Genomic DNA, 20471 nt, shown 5'->3' with positions numbered 1-20471 from the left:
GAGAAGGGGGAAAGGGGCCCGTCTGGAGCCTGTTCCTGCAGAGAAGGTCTGCAGGACTCTACAGCAGGGGCTGGGCTCTGAATGCAGGCACAGGGGTGACAGCAGGAGGTCCCAAACGTATGTAAGGAGCTCTAGAAAAAAACTGCTCCGCAGCCAGAAGACCCTGACCCTTCCTGGGGCCACAGACCCCCACTATCAGTCCGATTTATAGATAAGCCACCGGAGCCTCCGGGGCTCTGTCAGCATCAACCTGTAAGCCCAAGTGCAAGTTCTCCTGCCACATTCAGAGTCCAGCTCCCCAGGCTGCCAGCTCTGTGTCTGTCACGTTTCGGAGCCCCTGCATTCTTGTCCAGAAGGTACAGACAACAACAGCGTCTCTACCATAAGGTGGTTGTGAATGTTACTGGGTGAATACACCGAAAAGGGCCCACAGCAAAGGCCTACTAAATACTAACTGTTCTTCTTGGGGCTGTTGTTACTATTAGGACGTCGGCAAGTTCATTATCCCACAGTGAACAGGTCTATGACAGGGTGGAACAGGGAGCGGGTCGGTTCTGATGGCGGAAGAAGGCGCGGGCAGAGTGGGGAGGAAGGGAGCCGAGTGGGCTCACAGGTTGAGAACAGGCCACCAGGGAAAGGACCGGGACGAATCCAGGGGATGCAGAAGGCCCAGACCCCAGGACATGTTACTCCTCAGCTGCGCACTGTCCATCTCCCACCCCTCCACGCTGCCCCCGACCCCTGCCCGGGGCCACTGTGAGCTCCATGGGGGCAGGCTTTGTACCTGCTGGGTCTCTGCTGGAGCCCCAGTGGGGACAGCAGGCACCCTGAAAGCAAGAAAGCACGAAGAGGAACTAAGAGGAGCCCAACAAGCCTCCAGCCAGCCCCACGCTTCTTCCAGATGACCCTGCTCTATAGCGACTCTGCCCCGGGCTCTTTGCGGGACCATGTCTTGTCTTTTACCCAAGCAGCCACTCCCCGCTATTCCAGTCATGGCCCCCAATTTCTCCCCTGGGATCCACCTCCTCCGCTTGGGGGCCCACAGACCCCACTCCACTCCCAGGCACCACAAGTGAGCATATGACCCAAGTCGAACCAACCAGAGAGCTCCCTGTCCTGGCAGCCATGGCCACGTGACCCAAGCTGGGCAAGGACAGCCCTCAAAGACTCATGTCGGAACTACTGTGAAGAGAAGCTCTCTTTGAACCGTCCCTGCTGTAGCAGGCAGAGTGTCATCCTGAAACTGCTGAGGGTCACCTCTCCCACCCTGTGGGGCATCAAGTAACCCCCCCCCCGCCGAACACAGCCCTCAAGAATGAAGCCAACACAGAGGAAAATTAGGGCCCAAAGACACAGACCAAGTCCTGAAAACACCATATGGGGCCCTGGATCCAGCTATGCCTAAAGCCCACTCACTGGAGTATTTCATTTGTATGTGCCGTATGCACTGTAAAGTCTTTTTCGTTTGTTTAAACCTATTTGAATTGGTAGTTTTGTCATTTCCAATGAAGACAGTCCTCATAAATGCACACTCTGAAAGGGGGAGGAAAATGAAAAACTGGACCCAAGTCTGGCGAAGTGACAGGGTCTCCCTGTCCATCTCCATCTGTATGATGAAAAGTTTGGGCCAGAAAGCAGAAGCAAATCTGTCTGTTTTCACATGCCAACCCCAATTGATGAACAGCACTGGCTGGAACACTGGTGAGAATGATTCTGGAGCTGCCCTAGGGAGCCCGGAGGCAGAATGCTGTGATTGATTAGTAATGTCTGCCATGGCTGCAGGAGAGGAGAGTAAGGGAGTGATAAGGTCGCTGCAGGTTTGTCATTCCTCATCCACTGAGCCCCTTCTCTGACATGCTCTGCAGCATCCTCCTCTCCTTCAGCTTGAAAAAAGGGCAGGGGACCAAAGGCTTGAGGCTTGGAGTGGTTAAATTTAGCAAATGGGCAACACCCCTTCCTCAAACCATGCCCAGCCCCATCCCCCACATCCTTTCACTGAGCCCCGTCCCAGCTGTGTCTCAGGCCTGAGACCCTGCAGATATGGAAATGCTGCTTTTGACAGCTAAGAGCCCAAACGTTCAATTTCCCCCCAGAGGCCCCACATGGGGTTTTGATTGTCGTGCCAAGAAGAAACGGACAAGCAGTTATGCACACACAGATGTGGCGGGTGGGGAACGTGTGGCTGTGGGTTTGGGCTGTGAAGGAGAAGACGTGGACAGGTGCCAGATGGGGACATCTGGGGAAGAGGGGTGAGCCCCAGGGGAGGGCTCAAGGCTTGTCAGAGGTGATCGCCGCTGTCCACAGTCACCCGCAGAGTGACACATACTCCACGGAGGCCATGTGCTCCAAAGCACTCACTTCACACCCAAAAGGTCTGAGACTCAGAGAAGGGAAGGAGCTGGCCATGTAGACATCTGCTCCAGTACGGAGGGGAGCCTGAGCTCCAGGTCTCACTTTCACAAGGGTTTCCCCAACTTCTCGTCTGCCTATCCACACAGCTCGGGATGTGCAGACCATGTGACCTCCCTGCTAAAAACCTACACCTCTTAGAATAAGATCCCTCTGGGATCCGCCCCGTGGCATCCCTGCCCTCCCTCCGTCACTCACTCTGCTCCGGCCACAAAAGGCTGCCTGCCTTCCTCCCGCTCACATGCCTGTTCCCAGTGTGGGGCCTCTACCCTTGCTAGTCTCAGCCTCTGGCATGTCCCTCCCCAAGATCTTCCCATTTCACTGCATTTCAGAGGCCTGCCCTACCCAGGGTTGCCAGACAAAACACAAGACACAGAGCTGAATTCAAAATTTCAGATGAACAAACAAATCATTTCTTAGTATATCTCAAAGAGTACATGAGACATGCGTATGCTAAAAAATTATCTGTCATTTACCAAATGTACTAGATGTCCTGAGTGTTCTTGTTCGCTCAGTCTAGCCACCCTGTCCCTGACTTCCCCATCTCAAACAACCTCGAGCAGAGTCAGCCCTTGTCACCTCCATATTTTATATTCTTCACAGCCCGTGTCCCCAGCCCACGAGCCTCAGGGCAGCAAACACAAGCTCATCTCAAAAAGGGCAGCAACCTCGGGCCCAAGTACAGTGCCAGGGACACAGCAAGTGTTTCGTATGTATTTCAGGACACTTCTCATGTAAGATGGTGAGCCTGGGGCCAGATTACAATGGCTCCAAATCTGGGCTCTAGCTCTCACGAGCTGTGTAAGTCACACTAGGACTCACCCTCTCTGGGCCTCGGTTCCCCCGTGTCCCAAGTGAGAATAATAATAGTACACACTGTTGAAGGCTGTTGTGAAGCCTGAATGAATGAAAATACGTAAAAGCACTGCGAACAGCGCCCAGCGCAATGAGAATGTCTATGTCAGTGTGCAATCAATTCGGTAGTTAGTGGTTGGGTTTTAGGGTGCCCACGGCCCCCTTCCTCCAACCATCCCCTCACTAATCCAATCCTGCAGGAAGACAGAAGCTCCTATGAAAAGCCTCAGCCTCTCTGACTGGCAGCTGAAGTGGGACCCTAAGACACCCTCGTGGGTCATGGGCTGGCCAGGCTGGGACTCACACTCAGGTCTGTGTGACCCAAGGCCACTCTCTTGGCCCCGGCTACCCCTGTTGGTCACTCTGCAGCAGAAGGGCCCTGCCAGACCAGGAGGTCAGGGGAACCCCAGGACACAGGCATTCAGCAGGGAGCCCTGAGGAAATGGGAGCCACACACTACGTGCCACTGAGGGGAGGGAGAGCCCAGTAAGAATAGACCCAGTCTGCTGGGCCTGAACTGCTTCCCATTGCTCCCGGCGGGGCAGAGGCTGGACCTGCCTGCCACCCGCTGCCCCACCTCCCAAACAGGCCTGCCAAGGAAGCTGGGGATGAAGCCCACTTCCCCAAAGCTGCAGCCTATGACAGGGGCGGGCTGGGCCACTGAACTCACGAATTTTAAGAAAACGTTCCCAAGTTCATGCTGAGACTGAGGCTCGGGATGTAAACAGTACTCCAAGGCAGCCAAGAAATCCTTATGAACTTCCAAGATGTCTTCGATGTTTGAGAACAGGACCTGTGAGGGAAGAGAGGGAGGCCCAAGGACCGTGTTAATCAAGGCATAGAGGGAGGGCAAAATCAAGCAAAAACAGAAAAAAAAAAAAAAAAAACATAACCCTGAGTGCAGGCGAGGATATAACGATGCAACAGGCACTCCGATAGGCTGGAGCCAGTTAACCACTAATGAAAATAATGCTAAACCAAAATATGGTCAACGTTTATTCTGCAGGATTCATGCCTAATCCTGGGCTAAGAACTTCACAGGCATTTACGGCACCCAGGGCTCGCTGCAGGCCCACAATGTAGAGATGACTGTCACTCCCCATTTACAGATGAAGAGCAGGGACCCAGAGTAAATTAACATTCTCAAGGTCGCACAGTCCAGTAAGCAGCGGAACCGAGGTTCACACTCAGCATGCAGTGAATTTTATATGAAGACATTTAACAGTTTTCATTGTGGCCAGACCACCAGCACGTTCAATCAAAAGGCTGATTTTTTTAAAACAATGAGGCTACGTCCATGCACCTATTAAAATGATGTGGCAGAAGAAAACAGGATAGGGGAAGGATGTCCAAAATTGCACACACAATACGGGACTGCCTTTTCCCCCCCTAGGAATCTACAAAGTTTGAAATGCATGTACCATCTGACCCAGCAATTCTACATTGTAGAATTTAGCCTGTCAGTCAGTAGTCTCCGAGCAGAGACAACTGTGTACCCCACAATCACAGATTTCCTAGGTAGAGGCTGGGGATGCTATTAAACACCCTACAATATACAGGCAGCCCCCAGAGCAGAGAATTCTCCAGACCAATGTGTTAATAATGCCAAGGGAAGAGCATGGTGGACAGACAAGGACATACTCCAGCCCTATTTGCAAAAGCAAAAAACTGGGAAAAAGGCAAATGTCCAAAGGGGGACTCCTACTCATCAAATAAAAATAGTTAAATAAACTGGGCAGGTTATAATCAAATAAATTCTATATGCTGAGATGCTATACAGCCCATAAAAAGAATCTGCAGCTCTGTGGATAGAGATATGGAATCCTGAAATGGTCTTCAATATACATTATTAAGTGTGGGGGTGCGGATCATGGTGCCAAGCAAGATTCCAGCATGGACCCATTTGTGTTCATTTAGGGGGGAAAAAAAGGTGGGGGAGCACCTGGGTGGCTGTCAGTTAAGGATCTGCCTTTGGCTCAGGTCATGATCTCAGGGTCCTGGGATTGAGCCCCCTACTGGGCTCTCTGCTCAGTGGGGAGTCTGCTTCTCCCTCTCCCTCTGCCCCACCTCAGCTCCTGCTCTCCCCCCACCTCAAATAAATAAAATCTCTTAAAAAAATACATTTAAATTCAAAAAAAATTTTTAAAAGACCATTCCTCTCCCTAGGCTGGCGAAAGCAGAGACTGTCTGAATGAAGAGTCAAGCTGGTACCTGCAGGGACCGCTGGGAAAGAGAACTAGGAAGACCTTTGGTTATTCACTTAAGGTCCTTTTAACTGCATAAATTCTTTTTTCCCCTCTTTTCTTAAAAAAGAGGTGAATTTTTTTTTTAATTTAATTTTGAAGAAGGTACCCACGTGGTTCAAAAACTAAAACACAGTACAGCGAATCCGGTGAGGAGATCCGCCCGCCACCCCAGCCATCCCACTGGGGCTCACAGCAGGGGTAACCGGTGTTACTACTAGTTCCTGGTTCCCTCTAGGGTTCCTTCCTCATTTGTTCAGCAAATACAGACCGAGCACCTGCTGTGTGCCAGGCACTGTTAGGGGCCCTGGGGGATCCAGCAGGGAACAGACAGGTGCATGCCTCCAAGGAGGTGACATTCTAATGGAAGGGGACGGACAAGAAACAAAGAGTTAAAATAGAATGTTCTGGGAAGTCAGAAGCACTAAAGACAAAAGTGAAACAGGAAGGGAGTCCCAGGGAGGAGTGGAGGGCCAGGGACAGTCCCTCTGAGAAGGTGACATCTGAGTCGAGAGCTCAAGGAATGAAGACTAACCCCACCAACCTTCGGAATGTACCAGAAAGTCTGCAGAGGGAGCTGGCCTGTGGGTGGGCAGGGAAGGCAGAGAGATGAGACCATTCCTCAAAGGCGGCACTGTGAGGGGGCCAGCGGGTGTCTTCCTCCTCTGCCTCGCCCTGGGGGACACTCATCAGGAGGTGGAAGGTGGGGGGAGTCACCTGCCCTGTCTGGTTCTGTTGTTCTCTCTCACCCTTTCCGGTTCACATGGTTAAATCGGCTTCTGTTAAAGACAGACAGCATAGATCCTACTGCCAGACATCCTTCAAAGAACGGCGGCAAAATTTCAGAATAAATATTTGTCTCCCAAAAGAAACGAGAGCATGTATCCTCCAAAAGGCATACATAAGAATGGTCATAAAAGCCCAGAATTGGAAGTAACCCAAACACCCGTCAACAGGAGAATGGACCATAAATCACGGGACATTCGTACTATGGATTACGACCCAGCAATTAAAGTGACCAAGTCACAGCCACACATGACAACACGGGCAAATGTCTCACACACACACACCAGTGAGCAAAAGGCACTAGACGTGAAAGAGCTCACTTTTAAATAAAGATCGTGAACAGGCAAAACTCATCGGTGGCTCGGCTTTGAGGAGTAGGCATTTATGGGGCCAGGGATGAGGGACACAGAGCAGCCCACGGGGCGGGAAATGCTCCGTCCTCACTGCGGTCGTGTCCACAGGCATGTCCGTATGGGACACTGCATCACGTCTGACACTCACAATGCACCCTTTCCTGTATGTGAGTCTTAGTCATTATAAAAAAAAAAAAAAAAGGTAATTTTTAAAAGACTGTCGTAAGTTACAATTCAAAAATTCTAGTAATCTTTACATTGCAATTAAGAAATCAATTGTAAGAAATACACATCATAAACAGCGGGTCCCCGGTAAATATTTGCTGAAGGAAGAATGTGTGTGTGCGTAAAAGACTTAAATGCCAGCGCTGTCAGAGACCAGCCGGGCAGCAAGACCTGAGCGGCTCTCTTTACATCTAAGTCTTAGCTTTCTTACCCAAGACGCTGGACTCAGCACTACACTCCATAAGGTTCCTGTCCAGACTAACCGAGACATGTGGGGGGAATGTCCTGCTGGATCAAGCCCTTTGTGTGCAATGCAAGTCAGGGACCTCTGACACCCACCCCACGCTGCCCCCGCTCGCCCCCTGGACCAGGGACCCCGGAGCCCCAAGAACTAAAGGCAGCTTCCCAGAGAGTGAGATCAGGCTGGAAAGCTAGGCCCGGGCAGGGCAGGGGCCTCTGCCGTGCACACAGAGGGCCTATTGATGTCCTCCCGAAACTCCCCAGAGCCGCAGCCAAGACGAAGGCCGGACCCAATTACTCAACCGCTCTGCCTCGCCACTCAATGCCCAGTGCAGGGGCACAGGCCGGGGCTGCCAAGAGGGCGGCTGGAGGTGCCAATGCTCCCAGGGGCACTTGGGAAGGGATTTTCCACTGGCTCTACGCCAGGGGGCCTGGCACAGAGAAGGCTGGGAGACAGGATAGCCATGACGAGCAAGGAGACAAAGTCCCAAGTTGGCTGAGTCCTCCTGATGCCCACCAAGCTCAGAGCCCCCAGGGGCCGCAGGGAGCACAGGTTGTGGGAGGGCAAAGCCAGCTGCCAGCAGGGGGGTGGGCCTCCCACTCTGCCCCCTGAGCTTCGCCCCTAGAGGAGCAAGGCACACCGCGGCAGGACCATCTGCAAGGGGCTGGCCCAGCAGTACATACCTTGACATTCTCCTCGGTGAGGCCCTTCTCCACGGAGTCCGCCACATTCTGCCGGATGCGATGCAGAAAGGCCTAGAGGAAAAGAAGCAAGGAGAGGTGAGCATCCAGGCCTCTGATCTCCCGGCGATGGCCTGAAAGGAGGGCCACAGTTCCAGGGCCACCGAGAAGGGACACGGGAGGAATCACGGCCCCGGGACATGGGCAGGAAGTAAGAAAAAACCTACCTAGCTTCTGCATTAAACACACTGGAGTATCCCCCACCCCATTCAGTCAACAGATGTTGACTGAGCATCTCCGACCTCCGGCCCTGCGACCTCAGGCCCTGTTCGGGGAACACAGCAACACCCGGCCCTCAGGGAGATACACTCCCTTGTGCTCCTTACTTTCTCAGGTTAAAATTCACTTCCCTTCTTTTTTTAAATTCCTTTTTCAAAAATGTAGCTTCCAAATGATAACATATTCACTTGCTTCAAAAGTCAAAAACATAAAGAGTCAAAAATACAAAGAGCCTCTCTCCTGCACCCCGGGCCCCAGGGCATCTAGTCCCCCCCGGGGGAACCAGCTGCTCGTGTCCTGGGTCCCCTTCCAGAGAATCTTCATGCGAAAAATAACAAACGGGAAAATATATACTTATACACACATACACACCCGTGTTCTTATTTTTCCCCTTTCTTACACACCAAAAACACAGCAGCATACCCAGGCCACGCGACACCTGCTTTTCCCACTTAATCCTGCTTAGAGATCCTCCCCATCCTTCGTAGGGAGCACCCACATTCTCTGTTCCAGCTGCCCGGGATCCGGCTGTATGGACGGACCCCAGCTGTTGTGCCACTTTTTTCAGGGGCTCAGAAGACAGGTCATCTCTGTCCTCTGTGATGTGGCAGACGACAAAGAGGGGAGGGGGGTGTCGGGGACCACGGAGAGCTGGCAAGCACGTCCCATCGAAGGGGGATGGCCGCTTCTCCCTTCCAAGTGTGGTCAGGTGGGAAGGCGGCGGGCCCAGGGCCACCAGGTGTTCTGGTATTTTTCTCAACAGAAGCCAGAAATTAAGATTTTTTTTTTCTTTTGCACAAAGTCTCCCAGTTTTTAAATATCAGCAGAATATTGGTGGTTTTTGTGAGGAACCGGATTTTAGGGGTCGAGCATGATGGGGGGCACCAGAATGGAGGGATGCAGCCATGCTGATGAGAAATGACAAGATGGCCTTTGTGGGGGAGGGATGGAGCTGTTGATGGAAAAACTACCGTTAAGAACGCGGGGGCTGGGGTAGGGGGATGGGGGATGGGGGATGCACCTGAGGGAGACCGAGGCCCACACAGCAAACTCTGCCTGGCCTATCTGCACTCGAGGACTTGGACCCAGGCTGACCTGGCATCAGCTATAGGCTGATCACAGTCCTGTCACAACCACAGGGCCACGAGGAGCTGCGGTGGCCCATCGGGTGCCCTCTCTGCCACAGCTGATTATAGCAATGCGGATCTGCACGGGGTCCCCGCTGCAGAGCCCAGATGCGGGTTAATTAAGTGTGTCTCTGTGCCCATGCTTGTCTGGGGAGATCTCCTAGTGGCGGGGAGATGGAGGGAACAGCCCGGACGGAGAAAAGCAGGGGCAGGCAGGCCAAGAGGAGGCTGACCATCCACAGACGGCTGTCAGATCCTTTTCCATCAGCCAAGGATGTCGGTGTCTGTCACGGGGTGCCGGCCAGCCAAGGACCTGGGTCTCTTGGGGGTGGTGCACTGCGGCCTCACGTAGTGGGTCATGGGGAGGAAAGTCGACGACACAGAGCTGGGCAGAGCAGTCTCCGCCAGTCGCCTGGGCCCACAGTTAAGTCCCCAGCCTGGACTTCTCCCTTGAAGACTCCACACATCCACCCAGACGCCGAGGGCATCCAAATCCTAGTTCCTGATCGTCCCTCCCAACCCAAACCACCCAAGCTCTTCCCAGCCGGACTGACGCCGCTGCCGCCTGCCGCCTGCCAGGGGGCTCCAGCCAAAAACCCCTCACTGTCCCAGTCACCCTCCACACCTCTCTTTCTCTGGCACCCCACTTTGATCCATCAGCAAATTCTACCAGCTTCGCCTTCAACAGCTATTAAAAATCCAACCTTGGGGGCGCCTGGGTGGCTCAGTGGGTTGGACATCCAACTGCTGGTTTCCACTCAGGTCATGATCTCATGGGTCGTGGGATCAAGCCCCACATCAGGCTCCATGCTGGTGAGGAATCTGCCTGAAGAGTCTCCCTCTCCCTCTGCCCTTCCCCCTGCGTGTGCGTGCACCTTCTCTAGCTCTCTCAAATAAATAAATATTTCTTAAAAAAAAAAAAAATCCAACCTCTTCTCTCCGCCTCCATAGCCACCCCTGCCTCAGTCCAAGGCACCACCTTCTCCTGCCTAGACTAACGCAATCACCTCCTCCCTGTTCCCCCTCATTGCCCCCAAAGTCCCTTCTCCACACACAACCAGAGGAATCTTATTAAATATGTAAATCAGAGCCTGTCAATCCACAGCTTAAAATCCTGGATGGCTTCCTACTGTGCTTTAAAAAAAAAAAACAAAAAACAAATCCTCCCTCAGCCCATGAGGCCCCCATGACCTCGTGCTAGTTAATCTCTCTCCACACCTTCCAGCACTTTTTCATTCCACACCTCAACGCTCTTCAGTCCCACCATCAGTCTATTTCTTCCACCTGCCAGGAGACACTCCTGCCTCAGGACCTCTGCACGTGCTGCTCTTACTAGCAGGATATTCTTCCCCAGCTCTACCAAGGGTCAGCTCCTTCTTATCCATCAGGCCTTAGCTCAAATGGCACCTCCTCCAGGAAGCCCTCCTTCTCTTCATACACTCCCCACCTTCCCATCTTGCATTAAAAGTCTATTAAAGGGGGCAGCTGGGTGGCTCAGTGGGTTAAAGCCTCTGCCTTCGGCTCAGGTCATGACCCCAGGGTCCTGGGATGGAGCCCTGCATCAGGCACTCTGCTCAGCAGGGAGTCTGCTTCCCTTCCTCTCCCTCTGCCTGCCTCTCTGCCTTCTTGTGATCTCTGTCAAATAAATAAATAAAATCTTTAAAAAAAAAAAAAAAGGTCTATTAAAGAGTGAGGTTAGGCAATCTACATCTGTTCCTAAGGGAAAGGCCAAGATAAGAAGGTAGCATGGCTGGAATGAAACCTTTACCCCAATCCAACAATAAAGACCAGGTTTGGAAACTGACAGTTTGTGTTTAAGCAGAGATCCTCCTCTTTCCTGCTGTGTAACCTCAGGAAAATGCATTAGCCTCTCTGAGTCTCAGTTTAGTAATTCCCAAATAGGGGGATCACAGCAATACCTCCCTACCTTTCAGAACACAACAGGATAAAGGGAATGGAAGCTCCATGAGGGTAGGGGGCTTGCCTCTCTTGTTCCCAGCTGCATCCCCAGGCACCCCAGTATGCCTGGCATACAGAAAGCACTGAACAATGAAAGGAAGGGGTGGGATGTGCCCGACACACAGCAGGAGCCTGCTGGAAGCCTGCTAACCTTTTCTTTTAAAGGGTCACAGGGGCCGGGGACAGCGCTCCTAAAGGATGCTTCAGCAGGGGCAGTGCTGCCGGGAAGGCCAGCCTCTAGCCTCCTGGGACTGGAGGGAGACAAAGGCCCGCTGGCCCAGCACCGCTGGGGACAGCAGGAAGCTGGGAGTGCTGGCCTAGATCGGGGCTTCCTGTCCTGGTTTCTTCAAGCAAGCAAAGCTACGGCTATTGTGCTGGGACAATGAGAGGCTCGGGCCACCCACAGAGGAGCCGCAAACAGGCCTGCGCGATGGGCACAATGGGCAGCTCCTGACCCGGAAAGAATGGCGAGGCAGGGGCTCTGGGCCCAGCCCTGGCGCTGCCCAAGGCACGATCGGCTTTTCCAGGCACTGCCAATGCCCGCCGTGCAGGCGGGGTGGTTAGAGGGAGTCTTGGGGGCGACTCCAGGTCCAAGCCTTGACAGCTCCGGAACACTCGGCCAGAAGCCGCTCTGTCTTGGGAACCTCCCTTAGAGACGAGGCCATTCTCGGGATTCCCAGGGCTGCCTGAGACTCTGCTCCGGCCCCGCCATCTCTGTCCAGGCAGTGTCTGCGCCGTTGCGCTGCCTGTCCCCACCCCTGCCCAAGTCCCCCTCTACTTTTGTTGACGATGATGATGGAACGGGTGAAGGATTTAGAAAGGCGCAGAGAAAAATCCACCCAACGGCCACAAACTCCACTTTGGCAAACCTTAACATGATCCCAAATTTGCTTTACACCATTTTCTGAAAGAAATTCATCAAATCTGGGGGAGATGCAGACCGGGAAGGGGCATGAGGAAGCCCTGGGAGGTGCTGGAAATGTTCTATGACTTGATCTGAGCGGCGGTTCCGCAAGCCAATGCATATCCAAAGCCTCGCCCGTATGTACTTCCTACAGGTACCGTGCGAGTATCAACCTCAGTGCAGATCAGGAAGGAACGAATCACGGCAGAAAGAGGGAAGGCACATTGCACCTGCCCTCCTGCAAGCCACCCTCCCCTCCACCCACGTCCTGGATATGGGACTCCTCATTCCCATGCATGCCCTTTGCCCATTTAATGCACTTATGTGAATGGACAAGCGATAAAGAACACTGTTCTGCCGGTTTACGACGTTTCTGTAAATGACACACTTTCAGCAACTTGCTTTTCTCACTCGACATCACATCTTCCACATTCACCCACGTTGTCATGCGTACCGGGCAGCACCTGCTCTCCAGACCCCACCCACGTCCCTTGGTCCTCACCCCCAGGGTGCACACCATCACCCCTCTAGCGGCCGGCACCCCCATCTCGGAGCCTGAGGGCCCTCTCCCCCGTGCAGGGCAGACCAGACAGACAGGGGAGAAGCCTGAGGTGTGCTTCCCTGGAGGCCCACAGTGGTGACCTGCTAGACAACGCAACTTGCGTGGCCACCTTCCGTCCCCCACTTCAATCCCTCGCTTGGCTGTGGATGGTTCCTGGCTGCTTCCTCCCAAACATACTAGTGCCCCTTGAATCAGTCTCTGGATCTGCTTCTGGGCAGCCCACCCAGGCTGAGGCCTCCGGATGTTCGTTTCATTGCTGAGTACTTAGAAGTATCACGAGGCAGAAGCTTAGGCGGTTCCAAATATCCTTCCGACAAACAGCACTACGATGGGTAGAATGTCCTTGGGGCTCAGGCACTCCAGATCCTCCAAACGTACACTGAGAGCCCCTGAGGTTCAAGTGTGCATATCCCCCCAGATGTGTACCCAGGTGTGGGATGGTTGGCCAGGGGTTAGAGATATGTTCAACTTGACTAGTTAACGCCAAACGGCTCTCTGCCATGATCGTACCACATACACTCCGACCGGCGGCAGATGACAGTCCCCACGACTCCACACCTAGGACAAATCCATGTGTTCTCGTTCTTTCATGTAATAAACACGTGCTGAGACTCCCACGGTACCCTCATTAGCTCATTTCGAACCCCACAACCAGCTTTCGGGGTAGCTAGTTTGGTCCCATTCTACAGGTGAGAAAAACTGAGACCCAGAGGATGAGAAGCCTAACAGAAGGCATCGAGCCAGAAGTCAACAGAGCCCAACCCCAGCCCAGGAATGTCTAACTCCTGCTTGCTGCTCAGACGGAACCAGAGAGGCTGCTTATTGGGCCCACGTGTCTCCAGGGCTCCCAGACACAACATGATCGATTAGTGATGTCTGCCACAGCTATGGCAATGGCAGGGTGAGTAGGGCTGTGTGTTTGCCATCTCCAGAGAGCTCCTGCTGCATGGAGGAAGGCAAGGAGCATGAGAGGCACTCACCTGAGGTCAAGCAAAAGATTAATGAGAAAACACAGATCAGACCAGGTCTCCTGATGGCAGGCTCCCACCTGCCCCACCTTGCCTTGGAACAATGACTCCCAACTTGGAGGTGACCATGCCCTCTGGAAGAGAAGACAATGCCCGTGGTTCCTGGGGTTGTCAAGACTAGGGATGTGAGCACTACTGGGTAGAGACCACAGATGCTGCTAACCATCCTCCACTGCCCGGGACGGGTCCCTCAGAGAAGAATCTGGCCCCAAACGTCAGTAGCTCCAAGGGAGAGTAACCCTGCCTTTGAAGAGGCTCTTCTAAAACCTAGAAAGACAAGGCACTGCAAGATGAAGGCTCCTCCCACCCCTCACTCAGCCACAGGAACTGGTCTCCTTTCATCCGTGTACACTCCTTTTGCCCCCACCCAGACCTCTGTGCTGGCCTCTCTGGGCCCAAGGGAGCTTTCTTCCCAGGCGTTCAGCTACCAGGGGAGACTCCCCCTCCCCGGCTCACAGAGGTCTCCTCTCAGACCCAGAGAAAGGCGAGACTTGCCACATTCCCCACAGTCATTTGAACCCTGTCCCCCTTCCCAGAATTGACTGGTCACTGTCGGCAGTGGCCTCACGGACAGAGTTACGTGTGGACCTCACCGTCTGGGAGCATCTCCCCCGCAGAGCAGGAGCCGTCTCAGGGCCCAAGGTGGTTTCATTCACTGCCCTATCCTCAGCTCACAGCAGGTGCTCAACAAAAGTGAGGAGGAACAGTGGGAGGGGGAAACTGAGGCAGGGGGGCCCAGAAGAGGCTCCAGAAGTAGCACTACAGAATTAGGAGTACTAGAATAGTAACAGTAACAATAATAATAAAAGTAATAATAGGGCGCCTGGGTGGCTCAGTGGGTTAAGCCGCTGCCCTCGGCTCACGTCATGATCTCAGGGTCCTGGGATCGAGTCCCGCATCGGGCTCTCTGCTCAGCGGGGAGCCTGCTTCCTCCTCTCTCTCTGCCTGCCTCTCTGCCTACTTGTAATCTCTCTCTGTCAAATAAATAAATAAAATCTTTTTTAAAAAAAAAAAAGTAATAATAAAACACTTACTATTGTTTACTATCACGATCCCTTACATCTTGGGGCCCTACTCTGTGCCAGGTGCTGTGCCAAGTGTTTTAATCCTCAGGTAACTATAGCAGGTAGGTACTATTACTGCTGTGCCCATTTTACAGAGGAGGGAACTGAGGTCTGGCACAGTAAAGAGCTTACCCAAAGCCACCCAGCTAGCGAGTAGCAGGGGTGGACTTAGAACCCAGGCAGTTTGTTCTGGTGATGAGTGCCCAGCCTACCCGCCCCCCACCGCGCACACACACACATCCTCAGTGAGTAACTATAGACAACAAACCACATGGGCAGAAAACAGGTAGCAGCTGCCCTTCAGGGTGACTCTGGAGAGCTGCCATCTGTCTGGGACCTGCAGCCACAGCCGAGGGAGGATAAATCTCTCCCTGGAGATAAAAAGGAATAGAAAGAGGCCTCCAAGTCGCTCTCTGAGACTGACACCCGCAACGTGATCCCCGATGCGGGGCTGGGGGAGGGGCTCAGCTGCCCCCAAGGACACCCCTGCAGTGGCCAGGTTGACCTCACCAGACATATGGTGAAACCGGAGAGCGCCAGGGGACCGGGAAGAAATGAAGGGAGGTGGGGGCCAGGGCAGCGCTGGACTACAGCAAGAACAGAGGCAAGGGGGGACCCATCCCCCACCAGGGTCTGGGTGGCCGGGGGTCCAGGGAGGCAGCGTGTCACAGAACAGCAGGGCCCTCGAGTCCAAGCAGTAACAATAAGATGGGAATGACAGCAGCAGAGTGGGGGTTGCATGGCCTGCTCTCAGCAGCCCCACAGAGGCCAGAGTTTGGGGGGAGACCCCTCGAAAGCCCACTGACTCCTTCCAATGCCCAAATCCTATGCTCTATCCATTCAACCGCTGGTCATTTATACCACGGCAAAAAATAAATCTCACACATGAAATCGAGATTTAATTTCAGAATCTGATTTCTGATTCTATCACTTGGGGTTTCGTTAAATAAACTGCCCATCTCCACAAAGGATGATCATGCTAGAAATGGTTTTTCACAAGTCCAATTAAAGGGATGGACAAAGAATATTGATAGATCCCTAACGGTGGGGAAGAAAAAAACAAGTTACAGAATACATAAAATATAATCTCATTTTGGTTAAATAAATCATCTCTACATAAACACAGAAAAAAGAACTGTGGAAGGAAAGAATCTAAACTTTGTGAGACTACAGCCAAGATTACTAGCTGTCCCCCGATATCTGGTCTCACCTTTTCCTTTAGAAATAGAATCCAAGATTTTAGAATAAAGACTATTTCCCAGTTTCCCTTACAGCTAGCTATGGTCATGTGACAATTTGGGCTGGGGGCTACCAGTGCACATCTGATGTACAACATTTTGGAGGTGTCCCTGGGGATAGGAAGAACAGGCAGGGATTCTTTTCAGCTATTCCTCCTTCCTACTGATTGGATAACTGATGCAATGCCTGGAGGTCAAGCAGCCACCTTGTACCATGAAGTGGAAACCATACTGAAGAAGATGGAGCAGCAACGGAGAAGCTTACGTCCCTAAGGACAGAGGAGCAGGTGCATCTGCCCTAGGGCTGCCTATAAATTTAGTAAGAAAAAAAACTTCCATCTCATTGAAGGGTTTTATCCCTAGCCACGAAACCTAATACTGAGAGTAGAATTACAAGTGATTTTAACTTTTCCTTTCTTCATTTCTGTTTTAGTCCAGACTTCCAAAATGAGCATGTCACTTTCAAATCACAAGTCATTCTCTAACATAAATGTAGTTTTTCTTTCTTTCTTTCTTTCTTTCTTACTTTTATTTTGGACAGGAGATGTTGCTAAAAAATACCAGACCCTCCTACCCACCCAGATCATCACTTCTTCAGCATCAAGGCCGCTAGTCTGCCTTCTCCTCCTGAAGGGCGTGTGTCCCCATGCAGACAGGGCAGCATCCGCGCCGGCAGAGAGCAGGAATCAGGCAAATATGACATGAAAAGGTTTTCCTTCTGCCATGAGCCTCTGATCTGTCCACGCTTCCTTTTCTGTGCTGACTCTAGAAACCACAAGGCCCCCCCCAGGAAGGTGCCCCTCTCGGCCAGCCCCCAGCCAGTGGGTCTGGCACTTCCACAGCCCAGGAGAGAGACACCTTCCCCATCCACAGTCCCCGCCACCACCAGCTGAGAGTAAAACCCCCTGCTCTCCATTCTCACCCCTTTATGTGGAGCCCGTGCCAGCAGCAGAAAGCCGCTGGCCAGAATAACTCTCCCAAAATACCCAAATTTCAGATTTGAGACCTCACAGTCAGGGAAGGTTACATATTCCATCACGGAGAAACTGAACTGAGAGAAAATACCATTCCTTTTGCAACTTCACACTTATTCCTTTATGTCACATCTCATATAGCTCATTATGAATTCTGCATATGTATATAAAATTCAGCTCATTCTATAAACAGCACAAGTGATGTTACATGGTACTATACCTTTAGCAGACAATTATCTTCTTGTAAGCTACAGCTGAGGCCTCCATCCTGTTCCATGAACATACCAAGTGCCATCCTACCTCAGGGCCTTTGCACTCACTGTTCCTTTTGTCTGGAAGATGGTCTCCAGATACCTTCAGGGCCCCTTCCTCACTCAACTCATTCCCATCTAGAACCAAATGTCACTTCTGAGAGGCCTTCCCTCACCACCCCACTTTCAGCAGAAGCACATCCTTCCCCTCCATTCACTGTATCTTATCCATCTTTTTCTGCCCTACAACACTCACCTTCACCTACCCATATCTACTTCCTTGCTTGTCACTCCTTTACTGCCTGCCATGTCTGCACCAGGAAAGAAATGGCTTGTTCACACAGCATCCACCCCTAAGCCTAGATCATTCTGGCATAGAGGAGTCAAAGTGGGTTCGCGGGTACCAATGACCAGCTTGTTTGTCCTTGAGACTAATCCTACAAGGTATGCTGTGAGCATCCCCACTTTAGGGAAAAAGGAAACCAGGGCATAAATGAGCACAAAGGGGCTCTAGAGTCAGCTAGCCCAGGCTCCATGCTTGGGTAACCGGGCCTCACCTTGCAAGGTACCCATATAAGGCTTAAATGCGACACCAAGTGTCAGCCTCTAGGTCTCCCTCCACCCCCCCATGCTGAGAGCCCCCAGGATCCAGCTCGGCACCAAGCTCAGAAGGTGCCAAATAAATGACCGTGGCAGAGGCAGTCACTTTGAATTCCATATTCAACAAGAATAGGCCCCTTCCCCCGGCCTCTAGGCACTGATTCTCGGACTATCAGAAACACTGGAAAACTTGGGATGACCGCGTGGCTCCGTGGGTTAAGCGTCTGCTTTCAGCTCGGGTCATGATCTTAGGGATCTGGGATCGAGCCCCACGTTGGGCTCCCTCTCCCTCTGCCCTTCCCCCATCTCCCCCCACATTCACACTCTCTCTCTCTCTCTCATGCTGTCTCCCTCTCTCAAGTAAATAAATAAAATCTTTAAAAAACCAAAACACTGGAGATCTTAAAAAATCCAAGTATTGGTTCCACATACAAAAAGAAAACTGTGTCGTCAAATGAATAAATGTCGATTTAAATGTCTACAAAGCATAGATCCTACATCGTCACGGCAAGCACTGAGCTGCTCTGCTCGGAGACACGCATGCGGACAGCATGGGGACCGTGACCTGCGGCACAGATGAGCTGGTTGCCCACACTGCAAGTCTTACGAGGCTGGGCCCCGGCCGGGACAAGGATTTGAGGGCAAGTAGTCAGTCTGGGAGGTGCTCCAGCAAACACAGGCAGGGGAGAGAAGTGAGTGGGCCTGGGGAAGGGAGGGCAGCCAGTACAGGGCATGAGAGCAAGCATGGGGCCGGGGTGGGTGACAGGGCCGCCAGCCCTCTGCGGCCCCCTGAGAGCCAGTGAGTGACCCGGGGCAGGGAGGCTGCAAGGGAGCCGGGGCATTTATATACCGGTGCCGCCTGGAGGACGGCAGGGAGGGGGTGTTCATTCCCTGGCACTTCCAGTGGGCCCTGCAGCTCTGCGTGGCAAGTCTGGCTGGGGGGGGCCACCTTGGAGCCTCCCAAGAAAGAGGGTGGAGGGCCTTGCTGGGGGTAGGAGGAAACGTCTGGAGCGGCCCTGTCCAACAGAGGGAAGCCTCTGAAGAAGGAAGGCATGCTGGCTGGTTAACAGATGCCCCTCCCGGCCAGACTAACCTTCCCGGGTCCTCACCAGGACCACCTCCCCAGTTGCTGAAACACTGAACTACTTCAGTGATCGGCAATACCTTGAAGGGGGTCGGGGGCTGAAGTCTGAGCGGGTAACTGAGGAACGCGGACAGGCCCCCGTCAGACCTAGAAGCAGTTTGCTACTGGAGCTGCCCCGTGGCAGGGCACCAACAGGCAGTCCCCCATGAGACAGGGCAGCGTCCCGAAGGCTCCTCAGCCCCTCCACCCCCCACCTCTTCTGAACGCCCTCTCTGCTCTCTGGAACTCTCCCTTCTCCGGTGCAGGAAGGGCCCTGCATCGCTTGGGGCGGTGGTATATGAAAGTGTCTGAGACCCAGAGGCTAGAACCGCCTGATTCAGATACTGCCTTTTCCACCTACTGCTGTGTGACCCACACCAGGGACTCCACCTCTCTGTGCTTCACCTGTGCCATGAATGGGAATAATAAAACCACTGACGACATAGGCTCCCACGAGCCTAAAATGAAATACAGTCTAAGCACACACGACGTGCTTAGATCAGTTGGTTCAAATCTCAGCTCTGCCACTTTCTGGCTGTGCAATCTTGAGCAAATTACTTACCCTCTCTCTGCTTCAGTTTCCTCCTCTATGAAATGGGGATAAAACGAGTCCAGAGGATTACAGTAAGGATTATAGAAGCAAACAAGTATAACAAGCACTTTGGGGCCTGGGACCCAGTAAGGGCTCAGTAAAGCATCCGCTAGAATATTCTCCACAGCCCCACCTTGAGTTTACGGGGTATCTTCTGGGAACCCAAGCCCTGGCATCGACAGATATGAACCCACTGTGTTTCCTAAGGAAACTTCTGGAATTGTTTCAACCCCATTTCTAGAGCTCCTATGATCTACCAGGGACATTCACACTTATCCTGCATTATTTTCACTTAGGATCGTTGTTTTTTCCATAAAAACAGTTCAGTGACTGCCTGCCTGCTTCCAGGTCTCCTGGAGTGAGAAAGAGGGAAGGCCTTAGAAACTGAAGTGTGCCGCCACAGCCTCAGCACGAGGGGCACACCTTGTTGTCCTCCCCGGTTGACAGCCAACCACATGGCCTCAGGAGTCACACCTTACTTCTCGGACTCTACCTCCTTGTCTGAGATAAGAGGCAGCTGAGGTTTAAACAAGATGATGCAGGTAAAATTTCTGTCAACTACGAAGACTTCCTGAAAGAAGCTGGAAGATGTGGCTGGGGGGCTGAGCCAGGGGAGCAGGGCTGGGCCACAAAGGAAGCAGGACCCTGGGGATGATTCTATTCTCAGGGGAGAAAGCCACCACCAACCTTCTCCGGGCCCCAGTGCTACCCAGGGCCTGTGTGCACCAGGCACAGAAGTGGGCCCTGGAGACACACAGGACATGACCCTGACACAGGCATGTTTGCTCCTTCCTGTGGCCACCCATTCACTCAACACTTACTACTCACCTACTGTATACCGGGCAGGGCCTGTGCTAGGAGCCAAAGACAGATCGGTGACTGAGTAAATCCACCCAATCTCTGCCCTCGTACAGCAGCCGCAAGACCAATTACATACGGATTTTAAAACGCAATGGCACTAAGAGAGGAGAGCTAGGA

The 20471-nt window shown here is 52.7% G+C and overlaps 1 protein-coding gene across 1 annotated transcript in view; it reads right to left on the bottom strand.

The window, feature by feature from the left end:
- The window catches only part of PREX1 (phosphatidylinositol-3,4,5-trisphosphate dependent Rac exchange factor 1), a 176068-nt gene that overhangs the window by 94179 nt on the left and 61418 nt on the right, over positions 1-20471 (bottom strand). The window contains exons 2-3 of the mRNA XM_044262880.1: positions 7796-7867; positions 3935-4057 (exon numbers count right to left, since the gene is read on the bottom strand). Of these exons, the coding sequence (XP_044118815.1) occupies positions 3935-4057; positions 7796-7867 (195 nt within the window). The remainder of the gene's footprint in view (positions 1-3934; positions 4058-7795; positions 7868-20471) is intronic.

This window comes from Neovison vison, chromosome 8 (assembly GCF_020171115.1).
Source record: "Neovison vison isolate M4711 chromosome 8, ASM_NN_V1, whole genome shotgun sequence".
Taxonomy (NCBI): domain Eukaryota; kingdom Metazoa; phylum Chordata; class Mammalia; order Carnivora; family Mustelidae; genus Neogale; species Neogale vison.
Note: the sequence above shows the minus strand (reverse complement) of the source record. Positions and strands in the feature narration are given on the sequence as shown.